The sequence below is a fragment of the Somniosus microcephalus genome, chromosome 34 (assembly GCF_052327205.1).
Source record: "Somniosus microcephalus isolate GS21.2 chromosome 34, FLI_Smic_1.0, whole genome shotgun sequence".
NCBI lineage: Eukaryota > Metazoa > Chordata > Chondrichthyes > Squaliformes > Somniosidae > Somniosus > Somniosus microcephalus.
In genome coordinates, this window is record NC_141020.1 from 16,619,121 (window position 1) to 16,642,058 (window position 22,938).

General features: G+C 51.0%; 1 protein-coding gene across 2 annotated transcripts in view; it reads right to left on the minus strand.

Annotated features, from left to right (window-relative positions):
- Nucleotides 1-22,938, minus strand: part of dmac2 (distal membrane arm assembly component 2) — a 42,211-nt gene that overhangs the window by 14,381 nt on the left and 4,892 nt on the right. Inside the window, exons 2-3 of one of the 2 annotated variants that reach the window (XM_085973463.1) lie at nucleotides 20,969-21,150; nucleotides 12,123-12,203 (exon numbers count right to left, since the gene is read on the minus strand). In XM_085973463.1, the coding sequence (XP_085829589.1) occupies nucleotides 12,123-12,203; nucleotides 20,969-21,150 (263 nt within the window). The remainder of the gene's footprint in view (nucleotides 1-12,122; nucleotides 12,204-20,968; nucleotides 21,151-22,938) is intronic. The other variant, XM_085973464.1, reaches the window with a different exon arrangement.

A 22,938-nucleotide genomic window follows, 5' to 3' on the forward strand; every position in this document is an offset into this window, starting at 1 on the left:
TTGTGCCTTGGACATCGCTGCAGCAGTCGGAGGTGGCGGTCCCATGGCCCAAGATTGCGGCGTCCACGGCGCGGGGCGATTAGGGGAGAAAGTGTCCATATTTCTGTGGGCCGCGTCGAGCGAGAGGGACACTGCCTTTGTCAGGTCTATTTCACCCTTCTCCAGCAGCCTCTGCCGGGAGTAGTCGGACCTTAGACCCGCAACGAAAGCGTCTCGTATCAGTCCCTCCGCATGTGCCGCGGCCGATACTTCCTTGCAGTCGCAGCCGCGTCCGAGTACCCGCAGTGCCTGTAGGAAGGCCTCCACCGATTCCCCGGGCTGCTGTCTGCGAGATCTTAAAAGGTGCCTGGCATAGACCGTGTTAACCGGGCGTGCATACTGCCCTTTCAGTAGGTCGATAGCCGCCGCGTAGGTCGTCGCATCTTGGATTAAAGTATAGACTTGGTGGCTCACCTTCGAGGCCAGGATTTTCAGTTTATTTTCATCAAGAGTCACGGTCGAGGCTTCCAGATACGCCTCAAAGCAACGCAGCCATTGTGCGAATTTAGTCGACGAACCCGCTTCTTGGGGGTCTAGGTCCAGGCATGTTGGTCTGAGGGCTCGCAGCAGCGCCTGCTGCTCCGCGTTTTGCGCCATCGGTTGATCAGCATCCGCAGCCAACATTTAACTTTGGTAATAAAATTGATGCACTATCAATTGCTACAAAAGACTGGAGATTGAGTGTGGTAAACCACTGTTTGTATTCCTGTTTGTCCTGTTTGTATTCCACTGTGTACATGCCTGGACATGCCTCGGCTGACTCCTCCCACAGGTCCTAGTATAAAGGTGACTGCTCCCCAGCCCTTGTATCCTGGACCGGTCGACCACTTGAGGCAGACCTCCATTCTGTTGTTAATAAAAGCCTTTAGTTACTCTTCTAACTCTCAGTCTTTTATGAGTAATTGATAGCGCATCAATTTTATTAACAACATTTTTATAATGGAGAAGATCCTCACACCAGCATGCCTGGACTTAGATCATCGGGAGGCGGACTCATCCACCAAGTTTACTCACTGGCTTAAGTGTTTCGAAAAATTCCTGACCGCCTCCGAAGCAATCAAATCGGACGAGGACAAACTGGATGTCCTGACCTCCAAAGTGAACCACCGAGTGTACTCGGTCATCCAAGACGCGACCTCGTACGCGGATGCTATCAAGCTCCTCAAGGACCAGTACACGCGCCCAGTGAACGAAGTGTACGCCAGGCACCTCCTGGGGAGTCGTAAACAACAACCTGGGGAATCGACCGTGGAATACCTTCAGGCACTGTCTGTGCTTGGCCGGGCCTGTGGTTGTAAGGATGTAAAGGCCGCCGTGTACACAGAGGAACTTATCCGGGACGCTTTTGTAGCGGGCCACAGATCCAATTACACACGACAGCGACTGTTGGAGCAGAGTAACCTCGACCTCAACAAGGCCTCTGAACTCGCACTATCGTTGGATGCAGCCTACCAGGGCATGGATGCCTACTCCTCTGCACCGTGGACGCCGCGGGGAATGACAGCCTGGGACACGGTAGGACCGCCTCATAGCGCCGTGCCACCCCAGCCACACCCCAACAACGGCCCAACTACCGCAGCAGTGTCCCAAGGCCAGACAGCAGTGCCCCAAGGCCAGAAATGCTACTTCTGTGGCCAGGCAAAACACCCCAGAGCGCGCTGCCCGGCGAAAAACGCGATCTGCTCGGGCTGCGGGAAGAAGGGACACTACGCTAGCGTCTGCAGGGCCAAAGCCACCCCGAACCCCAGCAGCGCCGCGTGTGGGCCATGCGGGCCGCCATTTTGGACCTCCCTGGCCGTGTGCGAATCACCGGTACAGCAGCCATTTTGGACGCCTCCAGCCACATGGGGATCATGGACGCCGCCATCTTGGACGACAGCCGGGACGCAGCAGGCCCCCGACACCGCCTCATCTGATACCCGCAGCGACACACCGACCCCTACGCTGGCATCCGTTACACTGGACCAAGCGAGACCGCACCAACTGGCCAGTTCCACAATGGACATTAAGGTAAATGGTCACGATACAATCTGCCTTTTTGACTCTGGGAGCACGGAGAGCTTCATCCACCCCGACACGGTGCGGCGTTGCTCTCTCCCAGTCCTGCCTGCGCAACAGCGGATTTCTATGGCCTCCGAGTCCCAGTCGGCGGACATCGGCGGCTACTGCGTGGTGACACTCGTAGTAGACGGGACCGTGTACGATCATTTTAAACTTCTGGTCCTGCCTGACCTCTGCGCTGCCGTCCTGCTGGGGTTAGATTTTCAGTGCCACCTTAAAAGTGTTACGATGGCGTACGGTGGACCCCTACCCCCACTCACAGTCCGCAGCCAGCAGCTTCCAAATTGCCCGCCGCGCACCAGGTGCAACCTCTCCACACTCAGAATCACCCCCCCACCACTGTTTGCTAACCTCACCCCCGACTGTAAGCCCATCGCCACAAAGAGCAGGCGATACAGTGCCGGGGACAGGGTTTTCATTAAAACCGAAGTGGAGCGGCTCCTGAAAGAAGGGATTATTGAGGGCAGCACCAGCCCCTGGCGAGCCCAGGTTGTGGTCGTTAAGACCAGCGAGAAGCAGCGCCTGGTCATCGACTACAGCCAGACAATAAATCGCTACACCCTGCTGGACGCCTACCCACTCCCCCGTATAGCTGATATGGTCAACCAGATCGCGCAGTACCGCGTCTTCTCGACCATTGACCTGAAATCAGCGTACCACCAGCTCCCCATCCGCCCTGAGGACCGCCAGTACACTGCCTTTGAGGCAAACGGCCGCCTCTATCACTTCCTTAGGGTTCCCTTTGGCGTCACCAACGGGGTCTCCATCTTCCAAAGGGAGATGGACCGGATGGTAGATCAAAATGCGTTGCAGGCCACTTTCCCATATCTGGACAATGTGACCATCTGCGGCCGTGACTTGCAGGACCATGACGCAAACCTCGAAAAATTCCTCCGCACCGCCCAACTCCTAAACCTGACATATAACAAGGAGAAGTGCATATTCCGCACAAACCGCCTCGCCATCCTTGGCTGTGTTGTGGAACACGGAGTCATCGGCCCCGACCCCGACCGGATGCGTCCCCTTATGGAACTTCCACTGCCCCACTGCCTCAAGGCCCTGAAGAGGTGCCTAGGGTTTTTCTCCTATTACGCCCAGTGGGTCCCCTACTATGCGGACAAGGCCCGTCCGCTGATCAAGTCCACCTCTTTTCCCTTGACGGCAGAGGCCCGCTTAGCCTTCCACCGTATCAAGGAGGACATTGCCAAAGCCACCATGCACGCAGTGGACGAATCCATCCCCTTCCAGGTGGAAAGCGACGCGTCCGACTTTGCCCTGGCCGCTACCCTCAATCAGGCGGGGAGACCCGTGGCCTTCTTTTCACGAACCCTCCAAGGCCCGGAGACCAGACACTCCGCTGTTGAGAAGGAGGCCCAGGCGATTGTGGAGGCTGTGCGTCATTGGAGGCACTACCTGGCCGGAAAACGATTTACCCTGCTCACTGACCAGCGTTCAGTTGCTTTTATGTTTAACAACAAGCAGAGGGGCAAAATCAAAAATGACAAGATCTTGAGGTGGAGAATCGAACTTTCCACCTACAACTACGAGATCTTGTACCGGCCAGGGAAGCTAAATGAACCCCCGGATGCGCTATCGCGTGGCACCTGCGCCAGCGCGCAGATCGATAGACTACGGGCCCTCCACAATGACCTCTGCCACCCGGGGGTCACCAGGTTCTTCCACCTCATCAAGGCCCGCAACCTGCCTTACTCTATTGAGGAGGTCAGGACCATGACCAGGAACTGCCAAGTCTGCGCTGAGTGCAAACCACACTTTTATAGACCAGACAGGGCCCACCTGATAAAAGCCACTCGCCCCTTCGAGCGCCTGAGCGTTGATTTTAAAGGGCCTCTCCCCTCCTCCGACCGCAATGTGTACTTCCTCAATATTATTGATGAGTACTCCCGTTTCCCGTTCGCCTTCCCCTGCCCGGACATGACCAGTGCCACGGTCATTAAATGTCTGAACAACCTCTTCACCCTGTTCGGCTTCCCCAGCTATATCCATAGCGACCGGGGCTCATCATTTATGAGCGACGAACTCCGTCAGTACCTGCTAACTAGGGGTATTGCCACAAGCAGGACCACCAGTTACAACCCCCGGGGGAACGGACAGGTGGAAAGAGAAAATGCGACAGTTTGGAAGGCCGTCCTGCTAGCCTTAAAGTCTAGGGGCCTTCCAACCTCCCGCTGGCAGGATGTGCTCCCCGATGCGCTCCACTCTATTCGGTCACTGCTCTGCACTGCCACTAACGCCACCCCTCATGAGAAAATGTTTGTCTTCCCAAGGAAGTCCACATCAGGGACATCGCTACCGCCATGGCTAACGTCCCCAGGGCCGGTCCTACTGAGAAGACACGTGAGGACCCATAAAACGGACCCCCTGGTCGAGAGGGTCGACCTCCTCCACGCCAACCCCCAGTATGCTTACATCGCATACCCGGACGGGCGGGAGGACACAGTCTCCATAAGAGACCTTGCACCCTCGGGGACCACAGTAACCCACTACCCACTACCACCCCCCCCCACGATCCGATATCCAGCCCCAGCAGACGGCAGGCCTGGGCCCCGCGACCCGCTCGACATCTACGAGGACGACACGCCTGTGCCACAGCCTACGCTGGACTCGACGCCGGAAGCTTCACTACCCCTGCCGTCGCCACGCCGATCACAGCGGCAGACAAGACCTCCGGAGAGACTCCAATACACTAACTTTTAATACACTTCACCCCGCCGGACTCAATTTTAAACAAGGGGTGAATGTGGTAAACCACTGTTTGTATTCCTGTTTGTATTCCACTGTGTACATGCCTGGACATGCCTCGGCTGACTCCTCCCACAGGTCCTAGTATAAAGGTGACTGCTCCCCAGCCCTTGTATCCTGGACCGGTCGACCACTCGAGGCAGACCTCCATTCTGTTGTTAATAAAAGCCTTTAGTTACTCTTCTAACTCTCAGTCTTTTATGAGTAATTGATAGCGCATCATTGAGAAAGTAATAAACAGGCTTTTATTACCAAAGAACAGAGCATGCCTCTTGTGGTTGCCTGGTATCCAAAAGGGCCGGAGGCTGCCGAGCAGCGACCTTTATACCCAGCCATGAGGGTGGAGCCAGGGGCGGAGTCAGCTGAGGCATGCACAGACAAGTACAACAATATGCAAGAGTGAACAACAGTACTAACAACAGTGGTGAACAACAATACTAACAACAGTGGTTTACCACAGGGACGATTGGGCTTATACTCGCTGGAGTTTAGAAGAATGAGAGGGGATCTCATTGAAACTTATAAAATTCTAACAGGACTAGACAGACTAGATGCAGGAAGGATGTTCCCGATGGCCGGGGAGTCCAGAACCAGGGGTCAAAGTCTAAGGAAAATGGGTAAGCCATTTAGGACAGAGATGAGGAGGAATTTCTTCACCCAGAGAGTGGTGAACCTGTGGAATTCTCTACCACAGAAGGCAGTGGAGGCCAATTCATTAAATATATTCAAGAAGGAGTTAAATATATTTCTTAAGGCTAAAGGGATCAACGGATATGGGGAGAAGGCAGGGACAGGGTACTGAATTTGGATGATCAGCCATGATCTCATTGAATGGCGGAGCAGGCTCGAGGGGCCGAATGGCCTACTCCTGCTCCTATCCTCTATGTTTCTATGTGTAGGAGGCCGAGGATAGAGGGGTCAGAGTGAGAGTGTGGCGGAGAATTAAAGTGGCAGGCGACCGGAGGCTCAGGGTCACGCTTGTGGACTGATCCGAGGTATTCCGCAAAGTGATCACCCAATCACAGGGGTACGGTAGCATTGTGGTTATGTTACTGGACTAGTAATCCAGAGGCCTGGACTAATGATCTGGAGAAGTGAGTGCAAATCCCGCCACGGCAGCTGGGGAATTTAAATTCAGTTACTTAAATAAATCTGAAATAAAAAGCTAGCATCAGTAATGGTGACCATGAAACTACCAGATTGTCATTATCAAACCCATCTGGTTCACTAATGTCCTTTAGGGAAGGAAATCTGCTGTCCTTACCCGGTCTGGCCGATATGTGACTCCAGACCCACAGCAATGTGGTTGATTCTTAATTGCCCCTCTGAAATGGCCTAGCCAGCCACTCGGTTGTACCAAACCGCTACAAGAAAGTCAGCACGGTGGGAGCACCGTCAGCAGCGGTTCAAGGAGGCGGCTCACCACCACCTTCTCGAGGGCAATTAGGGGTGGGCAATAAATGCCGGCCTTGCCAGCGACCAGGTGACCCTTCCCTCGCTTCCAATATTGCTGCGGAGCAGACTCGATGGGCTGAATGGCCTCCTTCTGTGCTGTACTATTCTATGACATTCCCTTTCCGTCCTTCTAATCTCCCATGTCAACTCTCTCCTACACTTTGATTATTCCTCATTATTGGTAGCTCGTTTCCTCACATGCCTTCCTTTGACGTTGCAGTTTTAATCTCTCCATGGAGCGTTATCCATAAACGCATCTCGTTTTGCCTTTTAGGATGCTTTAGAACAGGAAGAGGCCACTCAGCCCCTCGAGCCTGTTCAATTGGATCATAGCTGATCTGTATCTTAATTCCATTTACCCGCCTTGGTTCCGTATCCCTTAATACCCCTTACCCAACAAAAATCTATCAATCTCAGTTTTGAAATTTTCAATTGACCTCCCCATCCTCAACAGCTTTCTGGGGGAAGAGAGTTCCCGATTTCCACCACCCTTTGTGTGAAGAAGTGCTTCCTGACATCACTCCTGAACGGCCTAGCTCTAGTTTGACGGTTTTGCCCCTTTAATCATCTTAAACACCTCGATTAGATCGCCCCTTAATCTTGTATACTCAAGGGAATACAAGCCTAGTCAATGCAGCGACTTTTGAACTCTCTCATCTCACACGTTAAGGGGGCAAAATTGGGTCGTGCCCCCTTTGGGGTGCTAACTTCGCCGGGGCGCTACTTTTAGCATCCCCGCGTCCGAAATTCACAGGTAGCGCACCAAGAGTGAATATCGCGGCGCTACGTGCCACAGCGCCATGCGTCCCGGCGCCCAGCTGGGCCACCAGGGATCGAAGTGTCGGCAAAAGAGTCCGGCACTCAAGAGAAGTGCCGGGCTCATGGAGAGCAGCCGGCGCCCCACGGGGGGGGGGGGGGGGGGGGGTGCTGCAGAGGAGGCCGGGGACAGCAACGGGGGCAGGTGCTAGCAACAAAAATGGGCGCCCGGCACCCCCCCTTTAATTTGCGCCGCCCCGGCCGCAGGTAGGCCCCCTTCACCCCGTCGGACACAGCGTCCGGCGGTAAGTCAGGGGGCACTACCGAAGATGGTGGCCGGGGCGCTGCGCACGGTGATGACGTCAGCACCGTGGGGCGCTAACGGTTAACGCCGCTGCTAACCTCCCACTGAATTTCGCGGGAGGCGTTATTGGCGCCGCGCCCAGGCGCTAGTTGCTTTGTGCCCCGTTAGAGCCCTCTTAGGGCGTTAATGGGAGGCGCAAATCAACTGAATATTTCCCCCTAAGATTCCCCACACCCATTGACGTGAGAGTAGATAGAGAGAAACTGTTCCCATTGACGTGTTTGCTAACTTTTCTGTCCAGTTATTTTGGGGTAAATCCCTAGCCTTGATGAGTTTTATCCTTTTACAGTCCAGCACCCTTATCTTTGACTCTTCATCATCCATTTCTGATTTTTCACTGAATTTATGTCGTGCTGGCCACTTTCCAATTGTTCTCACATAAGTTATTTGCCCGAGAGGATAGCGCTCTTGCCTCTGAGTCAGAAGGTTGTGGGTTCAAGTTCCACTCCAGAACCTTCAGCACAAAAATCCAGGCCGACACTCCCAGTGCAGTGCTGAGGGAGCGCTGCACTGTCGGAGGTGCCGTCTTTCGGATGAGACGTTAAACCGAGGCCCCGTCTGCTCTCTCAGGTGGACGGAAAAGATCCCACGGTCATTATTGGAAGAAGAGCAGGGGGGAGTTCTCCCCGGTGTCCCGGCCAATATTTAGCCCTCAATCGACATAGAATCATAGACATAGCGCAGGAGGCCATTCGGCCCGTCGAGCCCGTGCCGGCTCTCTGCAAGAGCACTTCAGCTAGTCCCCCCCCCCCCGCCGCCCTTTCCTCGTAGCCCTGCAATTTCTTTTCTTTCAGGTACTTATCTAACTCCCTTTTGAAAGCCACAATTGAGCCTGCCTTCACCACCCTCTCAGGCAGTGAATTCCAGATCCCAACCACTCGCTGCGTAAAAATGTTTTTCCTCCTGTCGTCTTTGGTTCTTTTGCCAATCACCTTGAATCTCTGTCCTCTGGTTCTCGACGCTTACGCCAATGGGAACAGTTTCTCTCTATCTACTCTGTTCAGACCCCTCATGATTTTGAACAACTCGATCAAATCTCCTCTCAACCTTCTCTGCTCTAAGGAGAACAACCCCAGCTTCTCCAGTCTGTCCACGTAACTGAAGTCCCTCATTCCTGGAATCATTCTCGTAAATCTTTTCTGCACCTTCTCTAAGGCCTTCACATCCTTCCTAAAGTGCGGGGCCCAGGATTGGACACAATACTCCAGTTGAGGCCGAACCAGTGTTTTATAAAGGTTCATCATAACTTCCTTGTTTTTGTACTCTGTGCCTCTATTTATGAAGCCCAGGATCCCGTATGCTTTTTTAACCGCTTTCTCAACCTGCCCTGCCACCTTCAACGATTTGTGCACACATACCCCCAGGTCTCACTGTTCATGCACCCCCTTTAGGATTGTACCCTTTAGTTTATATTGCCTCTGCTCGTTCTTCCTACCAAAACATCACAAAAAACAGATGATCTGGTCATTATCATATAGCTGTTTGTGGGAGTTTGCTGTGCGCAAATTGGCTGCCTTGTTTCCTACATTACAACAGTGACTACACTTCAAAACGTACTTCATTGGCTCTAAAGCGCTTTGGGATGTCCTGAGGCCATGAAAGGCGCTATAGAAATGCAAGTCTTATCTTTTTTTCTATTTCACTTCCTGGAAATATATCAAGCAATTCTTCTTTCCTTGTTGGACTAGACCACTTCATGCAGTGAGTAACTATGATGTTGCCCAATTAGTCTCCAGCCCTTGGGGAGATCAGGAGGCCGGAGAGAGAGAGAGAGGCTATGTCAAGAGTTAAGGGCAATCTAATCGAGGTGTTTAAGATGATTAAAGGATTCGATAGGGTAGAGAGAAACTATTTCCTCTGGTGGGGGGAGTTCAGAACAAGGGGGCATGACCTTAAAATTAGAGCCAGGCCGTTCAGGGGTGATGTCAGGAAGCACTTCTTCCCACAAAGGGTGGTGGGAATCTGGAACTCTCTCCCCCAAAAAGCTGTTGAGGCTGGGGGTCAATTGAAAATGTCAAAACTGAGATTAGATTTTTGTTGGTTAAGGATATTAAGGGATACGGAACCAATGCAGGTAGATGGAGTTCAGATACAGATCAGCCATGATCTAACTGAATGGCGGAACAGGCCCGAGGGGCTGAATGGCCTCCTCCTGTTCCTATGTTTGGATTCAGTGCTCAACAGTTAGTCCAAATCTTCCCCTCCCGTCCAAAAGTCAAAAATCCCCACAGCCAAGAAACACATGTAACGGGGGATGCTTCACGATGCGGTACATGCAGCATTGCTCTAGCAACAGCTCCCGTTCCCCCGGGGCCTGTGCTGGCGAGTCACTGCGATGAGCTCCTCTTTCCTACATACAGGAAACTCTTTATTATCCGGCACCGGCGTGGCGCCGGTTTATCAAAAAGTCCGGATTACAGAGAGGTATAGTTTAAAAGGTACGAGAGCCCCGTACAAAGCAACAAATCCAGGCTTCCCTGTTGCTTAGCAACATGTGCAGGAACTCCGGCCACAGACCAAGCGTCCCTGTTGCTTAGCAACAAGTGCAGGAACCCCAGTTACACAGCCACAGATCCAGGAACGGCCACTAATATGAAGTAAAACTTACCGGAACCTACTCCTGAATTTTGCCGGTTAACAGAGATTGCCGGTTAAAAGGGAGTTTCCTGTAGTATTTACAGCACAGAAACAGGCCGTTCGGCCCAATTGGTCCGTGCCGGTGTTCATGCTCCTCACGAGCCTCCTCCCACCCCTCTTCATCTCACCCTATCACCATAACCTTCTATTCCTTTCTCCCTCATTTACTGATCTAGCCTCCTCTTAAATGCATCTATACTATTCGCCTCAACCACCCCCTGTGGCAGCGAGTTCCACATTCTCGCCACTCTCTGGGTAAAGAAGTTTCTCCTGAATTCACTATTGGATTTATTAGTGACGATCTTATATTTATGGCCTCTAGTTCTGGTCTCCCCCACAAGTGGAAACATCTCTACGTCTACCCTATCGAACCCCTTCATAATTTTAAAGGCCTCTTCGGTCACCCCTCAGCCCACTTTTTTCTGGAGAAAAAGATCCCCAGCCTGTTCAGTCTCTTTTGTAAATCTTTTTTTCCACCTTCTATATAAACCAGGAGGAACACGGACCTACGTACACGGAGCTCAGGGGTGATGTCAGGAAGCACTTCTTCACACAAAGGGTAGTGGAAATCTGGAACTCTCCCCCCCAAAACGATGCTGAGGCTGGGGGTGGGGTCAATTGAAAATTTCAAAACTGAGATTGATATTTGTTAGGCAAAAGGGTTTTAAGGGTTACAGAACCAAGGCGAGTAGATGGAGTTAAGATACAGATCAGCCATGATCTAAATGAATGGCGGAACAGGCGCGAGGGGCTGAATGGCCTCCTCCTGTTCCTATCTCTCAATGTGTTGACACTAACATATTACAGGAAACTCTTTGGTGTCCGGCACCGACGGGACCGGCGTGTTGCCGGTTGATCAAAAATTCCGGATGACGGAGAGGGTTATCTACCGAGGCTATTTTTAACAAAGAAATTTTTTTTTTAAACCAAGAAATGTGCAGTATACAGTAACTGGGTACTCAGCTACAGAATGTTGTGTTAAATGGATGGTGGAAGATGCTTGATTAAGTACAGTACTGCCAGTTGAGGGTAATGCAATGCAGTGACTACCAGCAGCGTGGGAGACACACAGTACCCCTGTAAAATGGCGGATCAGAAGAGGCTACCGGCAGCGCGGGAGAGTCAGACTCCTGTTACAGGGGTTTTGAGGTGTTTCGACTTCCGACAGCATCAAGAAGCCGAGTACTGTCAGTTTGGAGAACTACCCCCACTGACTAACCCGGCCACCGCGGGAGACTCGGACTCGGCAACATTGCCGGTTATTGAGGTGTTGTTTTCGGAGTGAGAATTTTGCCGGTTAATAGAGAATTCCGGATAATTAGGTGCCGTTTAAACTAGAACAGGTCTCGATTTTCCAATTTAGGATTTAGGAGCCTTTTCCTAACCTCCAGGCCCACAAAACTCAAACAGGACATTCGAAAAATAACGTTAAGCGCAGGTAGGTGTGTGCGCGCGTTGTCTGCGGCCCGCACGCTGAACAGCCCCGCTCGAACAGGCCCCGCTTTCGATCAGTTAGGGCGGAACTGCCACAGGCCAGCCTCTCAACTAAACGACAGGATCGCTCATCCCCCACCGCCCTAAAAAAAAACACACAATTCTCCAGAGGTCAGCGACCCGGCCAGACCACTAGCAGAACGCGAAGCGGTCAAGCTCGTCGCCGGTGACCTCCTGGATAAGGTAGACGGCGGTCAAAGGTCAGGAGAGGGTCGACTTCAATCTGAGAACCAGCAATAATCCGAGCAAGTCTCTCCATGGGACAGCGATGTGGAACTCGCTACCACGGGGAGTGGTTGAAGTGAACAGCATAGAGGCATTTAAGGGGAAAGACAGATAAACACGTCGGGGCGAGAGGGATATGGCGATAGGGTGAGATGAAGAAAGGTGGGTGGAGGCTCGTATGGAGCATAAATCAGTTGGGCTGAATGGCCTGCTTCTGTGCCGTACGTTCTACGTAATATCCGCCCGATACGTCGCTCTGCAGTTAAGTGAGTCAGCGACTGTTCGGAATTCTGGCCCATGGCACAGGGGGGATTGTACCGTGACCTACCGTACAGCTCCTCTCTGGCACAGGATGTAGTAAGCTGCTGCAATGTAAACACCGTGCGTTCTCTGGGTGTACCCATAGCATCTGCAACAAAGAGAAACGTTGCATTTATATAGCGACTTTCACAACCGAGAATCATAGAACGATACAGCACAGGAGGAGGCCATTTGGCCCGCCGTGCCTGTACCAACTCTTTGGTGGAGCTCTCCAATTAATCCCACTCCCCCTGCTCTTTCCCCGTAGCCCTGTAAATTTATCCAATTCTTTTTTGAAAGTTACTATTGAATCTGCTTCCACCGCCCTTTCAGGCAGCGCGTTCCAGATCACAACAACTCGCTGCGTAAAAAAATTGTTTCCTCATCTCTGGTTCTTTTGCCAATCACCTTAAATCTGTGACCTCTGGTTACCGACCCTTCCGCCACTGGAACCAGTTTCTGCTTATTTACTCTTATTAAAACTCGTCATGATTTTGAACACCTCTATCAAATCTCCTCTTAACCTTCTCTGCTCTAAGGAGAACGACCCCAGCTTCTCCAGTCTCTCCACATAACTGAAGTCCCGCCTCCCTGGTGCCATTCTGGTCAATCTCCTCTGCACTCTCTCCAAGGGCCTTGACATTCTTCCTAAAGTTCTGGTGGCCAGAATTGGACACAATACTCCAGCTGAGGCCTAACCAGTGATTTATAAAGGTTTAGCATAACCACACGATGTCCCAAAGCGCTTTACAGACAATGAAGTACTTTTGAAGTGTAGTCACTGTTGTAATGTAGGAAACGCGGCAGCCAATTTGTGCACAGCAAGCTCCCACAAACAGATAATGACCAGATAAATCTATTTTTGGTAGTGCTGGTTGAGGGATAAATATTAGCCAGGACATCGGGGATAACTCCCCTGCTCTTCTTCGAAATAGTGGCTTAAGGATCTTTTACAGGAAACTTTCGATTAACCGGCCCCTAAATAACCGGAAATGTCGGTTAACCGGCAAAATTCAGGAGTAGGTTCAGGTAACTTTTATTACTTTTTTTTACTCCATTTGTTGCTGTGCAAGGGTGTGGCTGCAGCTGTTGCTAAGCTACAGAGACGCTTGCAACTTGTGCCCACTGTTCTGAACCTGTTGCTAAGCAACAGGGTTTGTTGCTTTATACGGAGCTCTCAGCTCCGTATCTTTTACTATAGCGTTCGGTTATCCGGAATTTTTGATGAACCGGCACCACGTCGGTCCCATCCGTGCCGGATAACAGAAAGTTTCCTGTACATCCACCCGAGAGCGCAGATTGGGCACCTCCCTCGGTACTGCACTGGGAGTGTCAGTCTATGTGCTCATGTCTCTGGAGTGGGACCTGAACCCACAACTTTCTGAACCAGAAGCGAGAGAGTGCTGCCCACTGAGCCACCGCTGACACCCGGGGTACTGAGGCCAACAGTAGCATCCCAAGGGAAGCACAGGCTAACTGGGCACGGACTGGGCTGGAACCATCCACTGTCCTGCCGTACATAGCTCAGGACCGCGTCAGCCAGTGTGTATTCCCAGGGCCGGCCTTAGGGAAAACGGTGCCCTGGGTGAACTTGTATTTTGCCCCCCATTCTTTGAGTTTAAGACTGTAGTATTTTTAGCGAAAGTTTCAGAAATAAAGCTGTAATCGCAAAAGTTTTTATAATTTAAATAATAAACGATATAAGTCATAAAAGATAACACTATAGCTAAGTGACAAATAAACTAAATTAAACACTAAACTAATAAATAACAGTAACAAATAAAAAACTTTGTTCACCAAGATATTTTGAGCCACATTCTTCTCGATAGACAGGATGGCCAGTGACGATAGCCAGATGTCTCCCATGGTCGATCGCAAATATGTTTTTATGGGCTTTAACTTTGAGAAGCTCCGTTCGCTGCTCATCACCGATACGGGCAGGGTTAACAGGATCCTGAGTGCTGTCCATCGCCAGTGATACGGGCAGGGTTAACAGGATCCTGAGTGCTCTACATCGCCAGCGATACGGGCAGGGTTAACAGGATCCTGAGTGCTCTCCATCGCCAGTGGTACGGGCAGGGTTAACAGGATCCTGAGTGCTCTCCATCGCCAGTGATACGGGCAGGGTTAACAGGATCCTGAGTGCTCTCCATCGCCAGTGATACGGGCAGGTTTAACAGGATCCTGAGTGCTCTACATCGCCAGTGATACGGGCAGGGTTAACAGGATCCTGAGTGCTCTCCACCACCACTGATACGGGCAGGGTTAACAGGATCCTGAGTGCTCTCCATCACCAGTGATACGGGCAGGGTTAACAGGATCCTGAGTGCTGTCCATCGCCAGTGATACGGGCAGGGTTAACAGGATCCTGAGTGCTCTCCGTCGCCAGTGATACGGGCAGGGTTAACAGGATCCCGAGTGCTCTCCATCACCAGTGATACGGGCAGAGTTAACAGGATCCTGAGTGCTCTCCATCACCACTGATACGGGCAGGGTTAACAGGGTCCTGAGTGCTCTCCATCGCCAGTGATACGGGCAGGGTTAACAGGGTCCTGAGTGCTCTCCATCACCACTGATACGGGCAGGGTTAACAGGATCCTGAGTGCTCTCCATCGCCAGTGATACGGGCAGGGTTAACAGGATCCTGAGTGCTATTCATTGCCACCGATACAGGCATGGTTAACAGGATCCTGAGTGCTATTTTCGGTTGGCAAACGGTAACTAGTGGGGTGCCACAGGGATCAATGCTGGGGCCTCAACTATTTACAATCTATATTAATGACTTGGATGAATGGACTGAGTGTAATGTAGCCAAATTTGCTGATGATACAAAGATAGGTGGGAAAGCAAGTTGTGAAGAGGACACAAAGAATCTGCAAAGGGATATAGACAGGCTAAGTGAGTGGGCAAACAGAAGTCACAGAAACCCCACAGTGCAGATAGAGGCCATTTCAGCCCATCGAGCCTGCACCGACACATATCCCACCCGATCCCCGTAACCCCTATACCAACACATATCCCACCCTATCCCTGTAACCCCACGTATTTAATCCCCCTAACACGAAGGGTCAATTTATCATAGCCAATCATCCTAACCCGCACATCTTTGGACTGTGGGAGGAAACCGGAGCACCCGGAGGAAACCCACGCAAACACAGGGAGAATGTGCAAACTCCACACAGACAGTCACCCAAGGCCGGATTTGAACCCGGGTCCCTGGCGCTGTGAGGCAACAGTGCTAACCACGATGCCACCGTGCTGCCCATTTGGCAGATGGAGTGTAATGTGGGAAAGTGTGAGGTTATCCACTTTGGCAAGAAAAATAAAAAAGCAAATTATTATTTAAATGGAGAGAGATTACAAAATGCTCCGGTACAGAGGGATCTGGGGGTCCTTGTACATGAAACACAAAAAGTTAGCATACAGGTACGGCAAGTAATCAGAAAGGCAAATGGAATGTTGGCCTTTATTTCAAGGGGGTTGGAGTATAAAAGCAGGGAAGTCCTGCTACAACTGTACAGGGTATTGGTGAGACCACACCTTGACTACTGCGTACAGTTTTGGTCTCCTTATTTAAGGAAGGATATACTTGCATTGGAGGCAGTTCAGAGAAGGTTCACAAGGTTCATTCCTGAGATGAAGGGGTTGACTTATGAAGAAAGATTGAAACATAGAAAAATAGGAGCAGGAGTCGGCCATTCGAGCCTGCTCCGCCATTCAATATGATCATGGCTGATCCTCTATCACAATGCCATATTCCTGCTCTCTCCCCATACCCCTTGATGCTTTTTGTATCTAGAAATCTATCTATCTCCTTAAATATATTCAGTGACTTGGCCTCCACAACCTTCTGTGGTAGAGAATTCCACAGGTTCACCACCCTCTGAGTGAAGAAATTTCTCCTCATCTCAGTCCTAAATGTCCTACCCCATATCCCGAGACTGTGACCCCTCATTCTAGAGCCCTCAGCCAGGGGAAACATCCTCCCTGCATCCAGTCTGTCTAGCCCTATCAGAATTTTATATGTTTCAATGAGATCCCCTCTCATTCTTCTAAACTCTAGTGAATACAGGTCTAGTCGACCCAATCTCTCCACATATTACAGTCCTGCCATCCCAGGAATCAGTCTGGTGAACCTTCGTTGCACCCCCTCTATGGCAAGTATATCCTTTCTTAGGTAAGGAGACCAAAACTGCACACAGTACTCCAGGTGTGGTCTCACCAAGGGCCTGTATAACTGTAGTAAGACATCCTTGCTCCTGTACTCAAATCCTCTTGCAATGAAGGCCAACGTACCATTTGCCTTCCTAACTGCTTGCTGCACCTGCATGTTTACTTTCAGTGACTGGTGTACAAGGACACCCAGGTCCCTTTGTACATCAGCATTTCCCAATCTAGCACCATTTAAATAATACTCTACCTTTCTGTTTTTCCTACCGAAGTGGATAACTTCACATTTATCCACATTATACTGCATCTGCCATGTATTTGCCCACTCACTCAACTTGTCTAAATCGCCTTGAAGCCTCTTTGCATCCTCCTCACAATCCCACCTAGTTTCGTGTCGTCAGCAAACTTAGAAATATTACATTTGGTTCCCTCATCCAAATCATTGATATATATTGTGAATAGCTGGGGCCCAAGCACTGATCCCTGCGGTACCCCACTAGTCACCGCCTGCCACCCCGAAAAAGACCCATTTATTCCTACTCTCTGTTTCCTGTCTGTTAACCAATTTTCAATCCATGCCAGTATATCACCCCCAATCCCATGTGCTTTAATTTTACACACTAACCTCTTATGTGGAACTTTATCAAAGTCCTTCTGAAAATCCAAATACACCACATCCACTGGTTCTCCCTTATCTATTCTACCAGTTACATCCTCAAAAAATTCCAGTAGGTTTGTCAAACACGATTTCCCTTTCATAAATCCATGTTGACTTTGTCTAATCCCGTTGATATTTTCTAAGTGTCCTGTTATCACATCCTTTATAATACTCTAGCATTTTCCCTACTACTGATGTTAGGCTAACCGGTCTGTAGTTCCCTGTTTGCTCTCTCCCTCCTTTTTTAAATAGTGGGGTTACATTTGCCACCCTCCAATCTGCAGGAACTGTTCCATAATCTATAAAATTTTGGAAGATGACAACCAATGCATCCATTATTTACATGGCTACCTCTTTTAGTACTCTGGGTTGCAGATTATCAGGCCCTGGGGATTTATCGGCTTTCAGTCCCATTCATTTCTCCAGCACTATTTTTCTTTTACAATACTAATTTCCTTTAATTCCTCCTTCTCACTAGACCCTTGGTTCCCTAGCATTTCTGTGAAGTTATTTGTGTCCTCTTCCGTGAAGAGAACCAAATTATTTGTTTAATTGCTCTGCCATTTCCTTGTTCCCCATTATAAATTCTCCCATTTGTGACTGTAAGGGACCTACATTTGCCTGCACTAATCTTTTTCTTTTTACATACCTGTAGAAGCTTTAACAGTCCGCTTTTATGTTCCTTGCAAGTTTACTCTCATACTCTATTTTTCCCCTCTTAATCTCTTGGTCCTTTTTTGCTGAATTCTAAACTGCTCCCAATCCTCAGGCTTGCTACTTTTTCTGGCAACTTTATATGACTCCTCTTTGGATCTAATACTATCCTTAATTTCTTTTGTTAGCCATGGTTGGGCCGCTTTTCCTTTTGTGTTTTTGCGCCAGAAAGGAATGTATAACTGTTGCAATTCATGCATTCGTTCCTTAAATGTTAGCCATTGCCTATCCACCGTCATGCCTTTTAATGAAGCTCCCCAATCTGACATAGCCAACTCACTCCTCGTACCTTCGTAGTTTCCTTTGTTTAGATTTAGGACCCTAGTTTCGGATTGGATGAGCAGGTTGGGCCTATACTCATTGGAGTTTAGAAGAGTGAGAGGTGATCTTATTGAAACATATAAGATACTGAGGGGGCTCGACAAGGTAGATACAGAGAGGATGTTTCCCCTCGTGGGGGAATCTAGAACTCGGGGGCATAATTTCAGAATAAGGGGTCACCCATTTAAAATTGAATGAGGAGGAATTTCTTCTCTGAGGGTCGTAAGTCTGTGGAATTCTCTGCCCCAGAGAGCCGTGGAGGCTGGGTCATTGAATATATTTACGGTAGAGATGGACAGATTTTTGAACAATAAGGGGGTGAAGGGTTATGGGGAGCGGGCAGGGAAGTGGAGCTGAGCCCAAGATCGGATCAGCCATGATCTCATTGAATGGCGGAGCAGGCTCGAGGGGCCAAATGGCCGACTCCTGCTCCTACATCTTGTGTGTGTTGGGAACCTGCTCCTGAAACTTGGAAGTTTGCTCTTCTTGAGCTGCACTGCAGTCCGCTGGAAGCAGGCTTTGGGGATGGCCAAGATCTTCGCAGAGGTCGACGCCATTGTCAGACTCTCTTGACCGTGGCGCCGCCCCCCGCCCCCCCGCACTGACCACGGCGCCTTGAGCGCGTGCACGCCGCCCACCCATAAGGCCAGCAATGCGTATTCCCACCGAGCCACCGGAGAGCTGGCATGCTCAAGTGCCGGTCACTGGCAGGGAGCGAGGTCGCCATCATTCTGAAATAACAGCCTCCCTCGACCCTTCACACACTGGCTTCCTTTGGTGGGCAATACGCAGCATTCCAGAAAACAGGATCCGGATAAATCAGGAAACACCGCTGGGTAACACTCTGGTTGCCTTTTACAGCTTTGTCTTTCAGATGAGACGTTAAACCGAGGCCCCGTCTGCTCTCTCAGGTGGACGTAAAATATCCCATGGCATTATTTCGAAGAAGAGCCGGGGGGGGGGGGGGGGGGAGGTCCTCCCCCATGTCCTGGAGCCAATATTTATCCCTCAATCAGCATCACTAAACAGATGATCTGGTCATTATCTTCTTAGGCAGTCCCTCGGAGCCAAGGATGACTTGCTTCCACACTAAAAATGAGTTCTCAGGTGACTGATGAGTCCAATGCGGGACCTACAGTCTCTGTCGCTGTTGGGGTTGTCCGTGAGGGTCCTGACGTTCCAGGTCCCGAACTTCATTTTAAAGGGGTGGAAGATGCCTGTGCGTGAATTCTTTTAACGTGGGGTGGCCGTCACACACCAGCTACCACACGGGGCTTGACAGAGCAAGGTCTCGGTCCAGTGGCAAGGGGATCCAAGACAATTGGAGACCAGGCTCTGCTACATCAGCCTAGCACGCACGCACGCACGCACGCGGTGCTTTCATGTGGAGTCCAAAATGGTATTGTCTCTTTCCCACCCCACCGCCCCCCTCCTCCCCAACCCACCCATTATCACATTGCTGTTTGTGGGAGCTTGCTGTGCGCAAATTGGCTGCCGCGCTTCCCACATTATAACGGCGACACTTCAAAAAAAAGTACTTCATTGGCTGTAAAGCGCTTTGGGATGTCCGGTGGTCGTGAAAGGCGCTATAGAAATGCAAGTTCTTTTTTTTCCTCACATCAAGTGTGTGTGGATCTCGTTCTGCACCGACCGGCGCCACCTGGTGCCACCTAACAGACACTGCACCCAGCAGGACCGTCCCGTGGGTGGTGTAGAGTACGGAGGTGGGGGGGGGGGGGGGGGGGGCCAGAATGTGTACTTCTCAGGGCAGCCCCAGCAAGGGATGACCAAATGAAAGCTGACCACTCGCTTGGTCTTTCTCTGGGTAAGAATCAAAACTCTACCTTCACCCACACCCACCCACCCCCCCAACTCCACGATCTGGGGAGACGCAAACTATATATGTGCAGCCTACCATTCCAAAGCACGGTGCGGTTCACAAAAGAAAGAACGACCTGCATTTCTATAGCGCCTTTCAAAAACCTCAGGACATCGCAAAGCGCTTTACAGCCAACTTTTCACGTGTAGCCACTGTTGTGATGTAGGAATCGTGGCAGCCACAGTGAGATCTGAACAACCGTTCACTGGATTACTAGTCCCGTAACATAACCGCTGCACTACCATACCCCACTAGGGGGCGGGAATGATGTACAGGAAACTTTGGTTTATCCGGAGGTTGTATGTCCGGAATACTCGATCTAATGGCAAAAATCAGGAGCTGTTTTCTGTAAGTTTTTTTTAGATCTTGTTCTTTTTTTTCCCCCAGTCAGCCACTGCAAGGTCTGTAGCTATAGCAACAGCTTCAGCTAGAGACGCTTGCAGCTGCAGCCGACTGTTTAGAAGCTGTGGCTAAGCAACAGTGTTTGTTGTCAGATACGGAGATGAAAACCTCCGTATGCTTCAACATTAACTTTGTATGTCCGGCAGTTTTGATAGATCGGCAACACGCCGGTCCCGTCAGTGCCGGATATCACAAAGTTTCCTGTATTAGAATATAACTATTACAATATGATGACGGTGTCAGTCGTGGATTCAAGTCACACTCTGGAGACTTGAGCACAAAAATCTAGGCTGATGCTCTAGTGCGGTGCTGAGGGAATGCTGCACTGCCGGAGGTGCCGTCTTTCGGATGAGACGATAAACCGAGGCCCCGTCAGCTCTCTCAGGTGGACGTAAAAGATCCCGTGGCACTATTTCAAAGAAGAGCAGGGGGAGTTCTCCTCGGTGTCCAGGCCAATATTTATCCCTCAATCAACATAACAAAAAGACAGATTATCACATTGCTGTTTGTGGGAGCTTGCTGTGCACAATTGGCTGCCGTGTTTCCCACATCACAACAGTGACCCCACTTCAAAAAAGTACGCCTTTGGTTGTGAGGCGCTTTGGGACGTCCTGAGGTTGTGAAAGTCTTTGTTTAAATGCGAGTCTTTTATCCATTTTAATAACTGGCCGCAGACTTGGTCCCGAAAGACCAATTTGCGACAGATTTCTGTTGGTCTGACAGCACTCACGCATTTTGCTTCCGCAGGCTCCAGTTCTGAAACGCCACGCTCCAGTTAAACAGGTTCTCAATGTCGTAAAACCGTTCGTAAAGTTTCAGCAGGCCGCGCTGTGCCCAGTGAACCTGCGCCGGCTTCGCAGAGTTACTGTAGGCCTGGCAACTGTGTGGCACCAAGAGCCGGCATTCTCTCACCTGGAATTAAACACGACAGGGTCACTCAGCAGAATCACAACTGAGCGGTAACTGACCTTACCCCCAACACTGACCAGTAACACACTGACTGACCCCTCCCTCCCAACACTGACCAGTAACACACTGACTGACCCCTCCCTCCCAACACTAACCAGTAACACACTGACAGACCCCCCAACACTGACCAGTAACGCACTGACTGACCCCCCCCCGACACGGACCAGTAACACACTGACTGACCCCCCCGACACTGACCAGTAACACACTGACTGACCCCTCCCTCCCAACACTGACCAGTAACACACTGACTGACCCCTCCCTCCCAACACTAACCAGTAACACACTGACAGACCCCCCAACACTGACCAGTAACACACTGACTGACCCCCCCCGACACTGACCAGTAACACACTGACTGACCCCTCCCTCCCAACACTAACCAGTAACACACTGACAGACCCCCCCAACACTGACCAGTAACACACTGACTGACCCCCCCCAACACTGACCAGTAACACACTGACTGACCCCCCCAACACTGACCAGTAACACACTGACTGACCCCCCCCAACACTGACCAGTAACACACTGACTGACCCCCCCAACACTGACCAGTAACACACTGACTGACCCCCCCCTGACACTGACCAGTAACACACTGACTGACACCCCCGACACTGACCAGTAACACACTGACTGACCCCCCCGACACTGACCAGTAACACACTGACTGACCCCCCCCGACACTGACCAGTAACACACTGACTGACCCCCCCGACACTGACCAGTAACACACTGACTGACCCCCCCCGACACTGACCAGTAACACACTGACTGACCCCCCCAACACTGACCAGTAACACACTGACTGACCCCCCCAACACTGACCAGTAACACACTGACTGACCCCCCCGACACTGGCCAGTAACACACTGACTAACCCCCCCAACACTAACCAGTAACACACTGACTGACCCCCCCAACACTGACCAGTAACACACTGACTGACCCCCCCGACACTGGCCAGTAACACACTGACTAACCCCCCCAACACTAACCAGTAACACACTGACTGACCCCCCCCGACACTGACCAGTAACACACTGACTGACCCCCCCCGACACTGACCAGTAACACACTGACTGACCCCCCCGACACTGACCAGTAACACACTGACTGACCCCCCCCGACACTGACCAGTAACACACTGACTGACCCCCCCAACACTGACCAGTAACACACTGACTGACCCCCCCAACACTGACCAGTAACACACTGACTGACCCCCCCGACACTGGCCAGTAACACACTGACTAACCCCCCCAACACTAACCAGTAACACACTGACTGACCCCCCCAACACTGACCAGTAACACACTGACTGACCCCCCCGACACTGGCCAGTAACACACTGACTAACCCCCCCAACACTAACCAGTAACACACTGACTGACCCCCCCCGACACTGACCAGTAACACACTGACTGACCCCCCCCGACACTGACCAGTAACACACTGACTGACCCCCCCAACACTGACCAGTAACACACTGACTGACCCCCCCAACACTGACCAGTAACACACTGACTGACCCCCCCGACACTGGCCAGTAACACACTGACTAACCCCCCCAACACTGACCAGTAACACACTGACTGACCCCCCCAACACTGACCAGTAACACACTGACTGACCCCCCCCGACACTGACCAGTAACACACTGACTGACCCCCCCCGACACTGACCAGTAACACACTGACTGACCCCCCCAACACTGACCAGTAACAC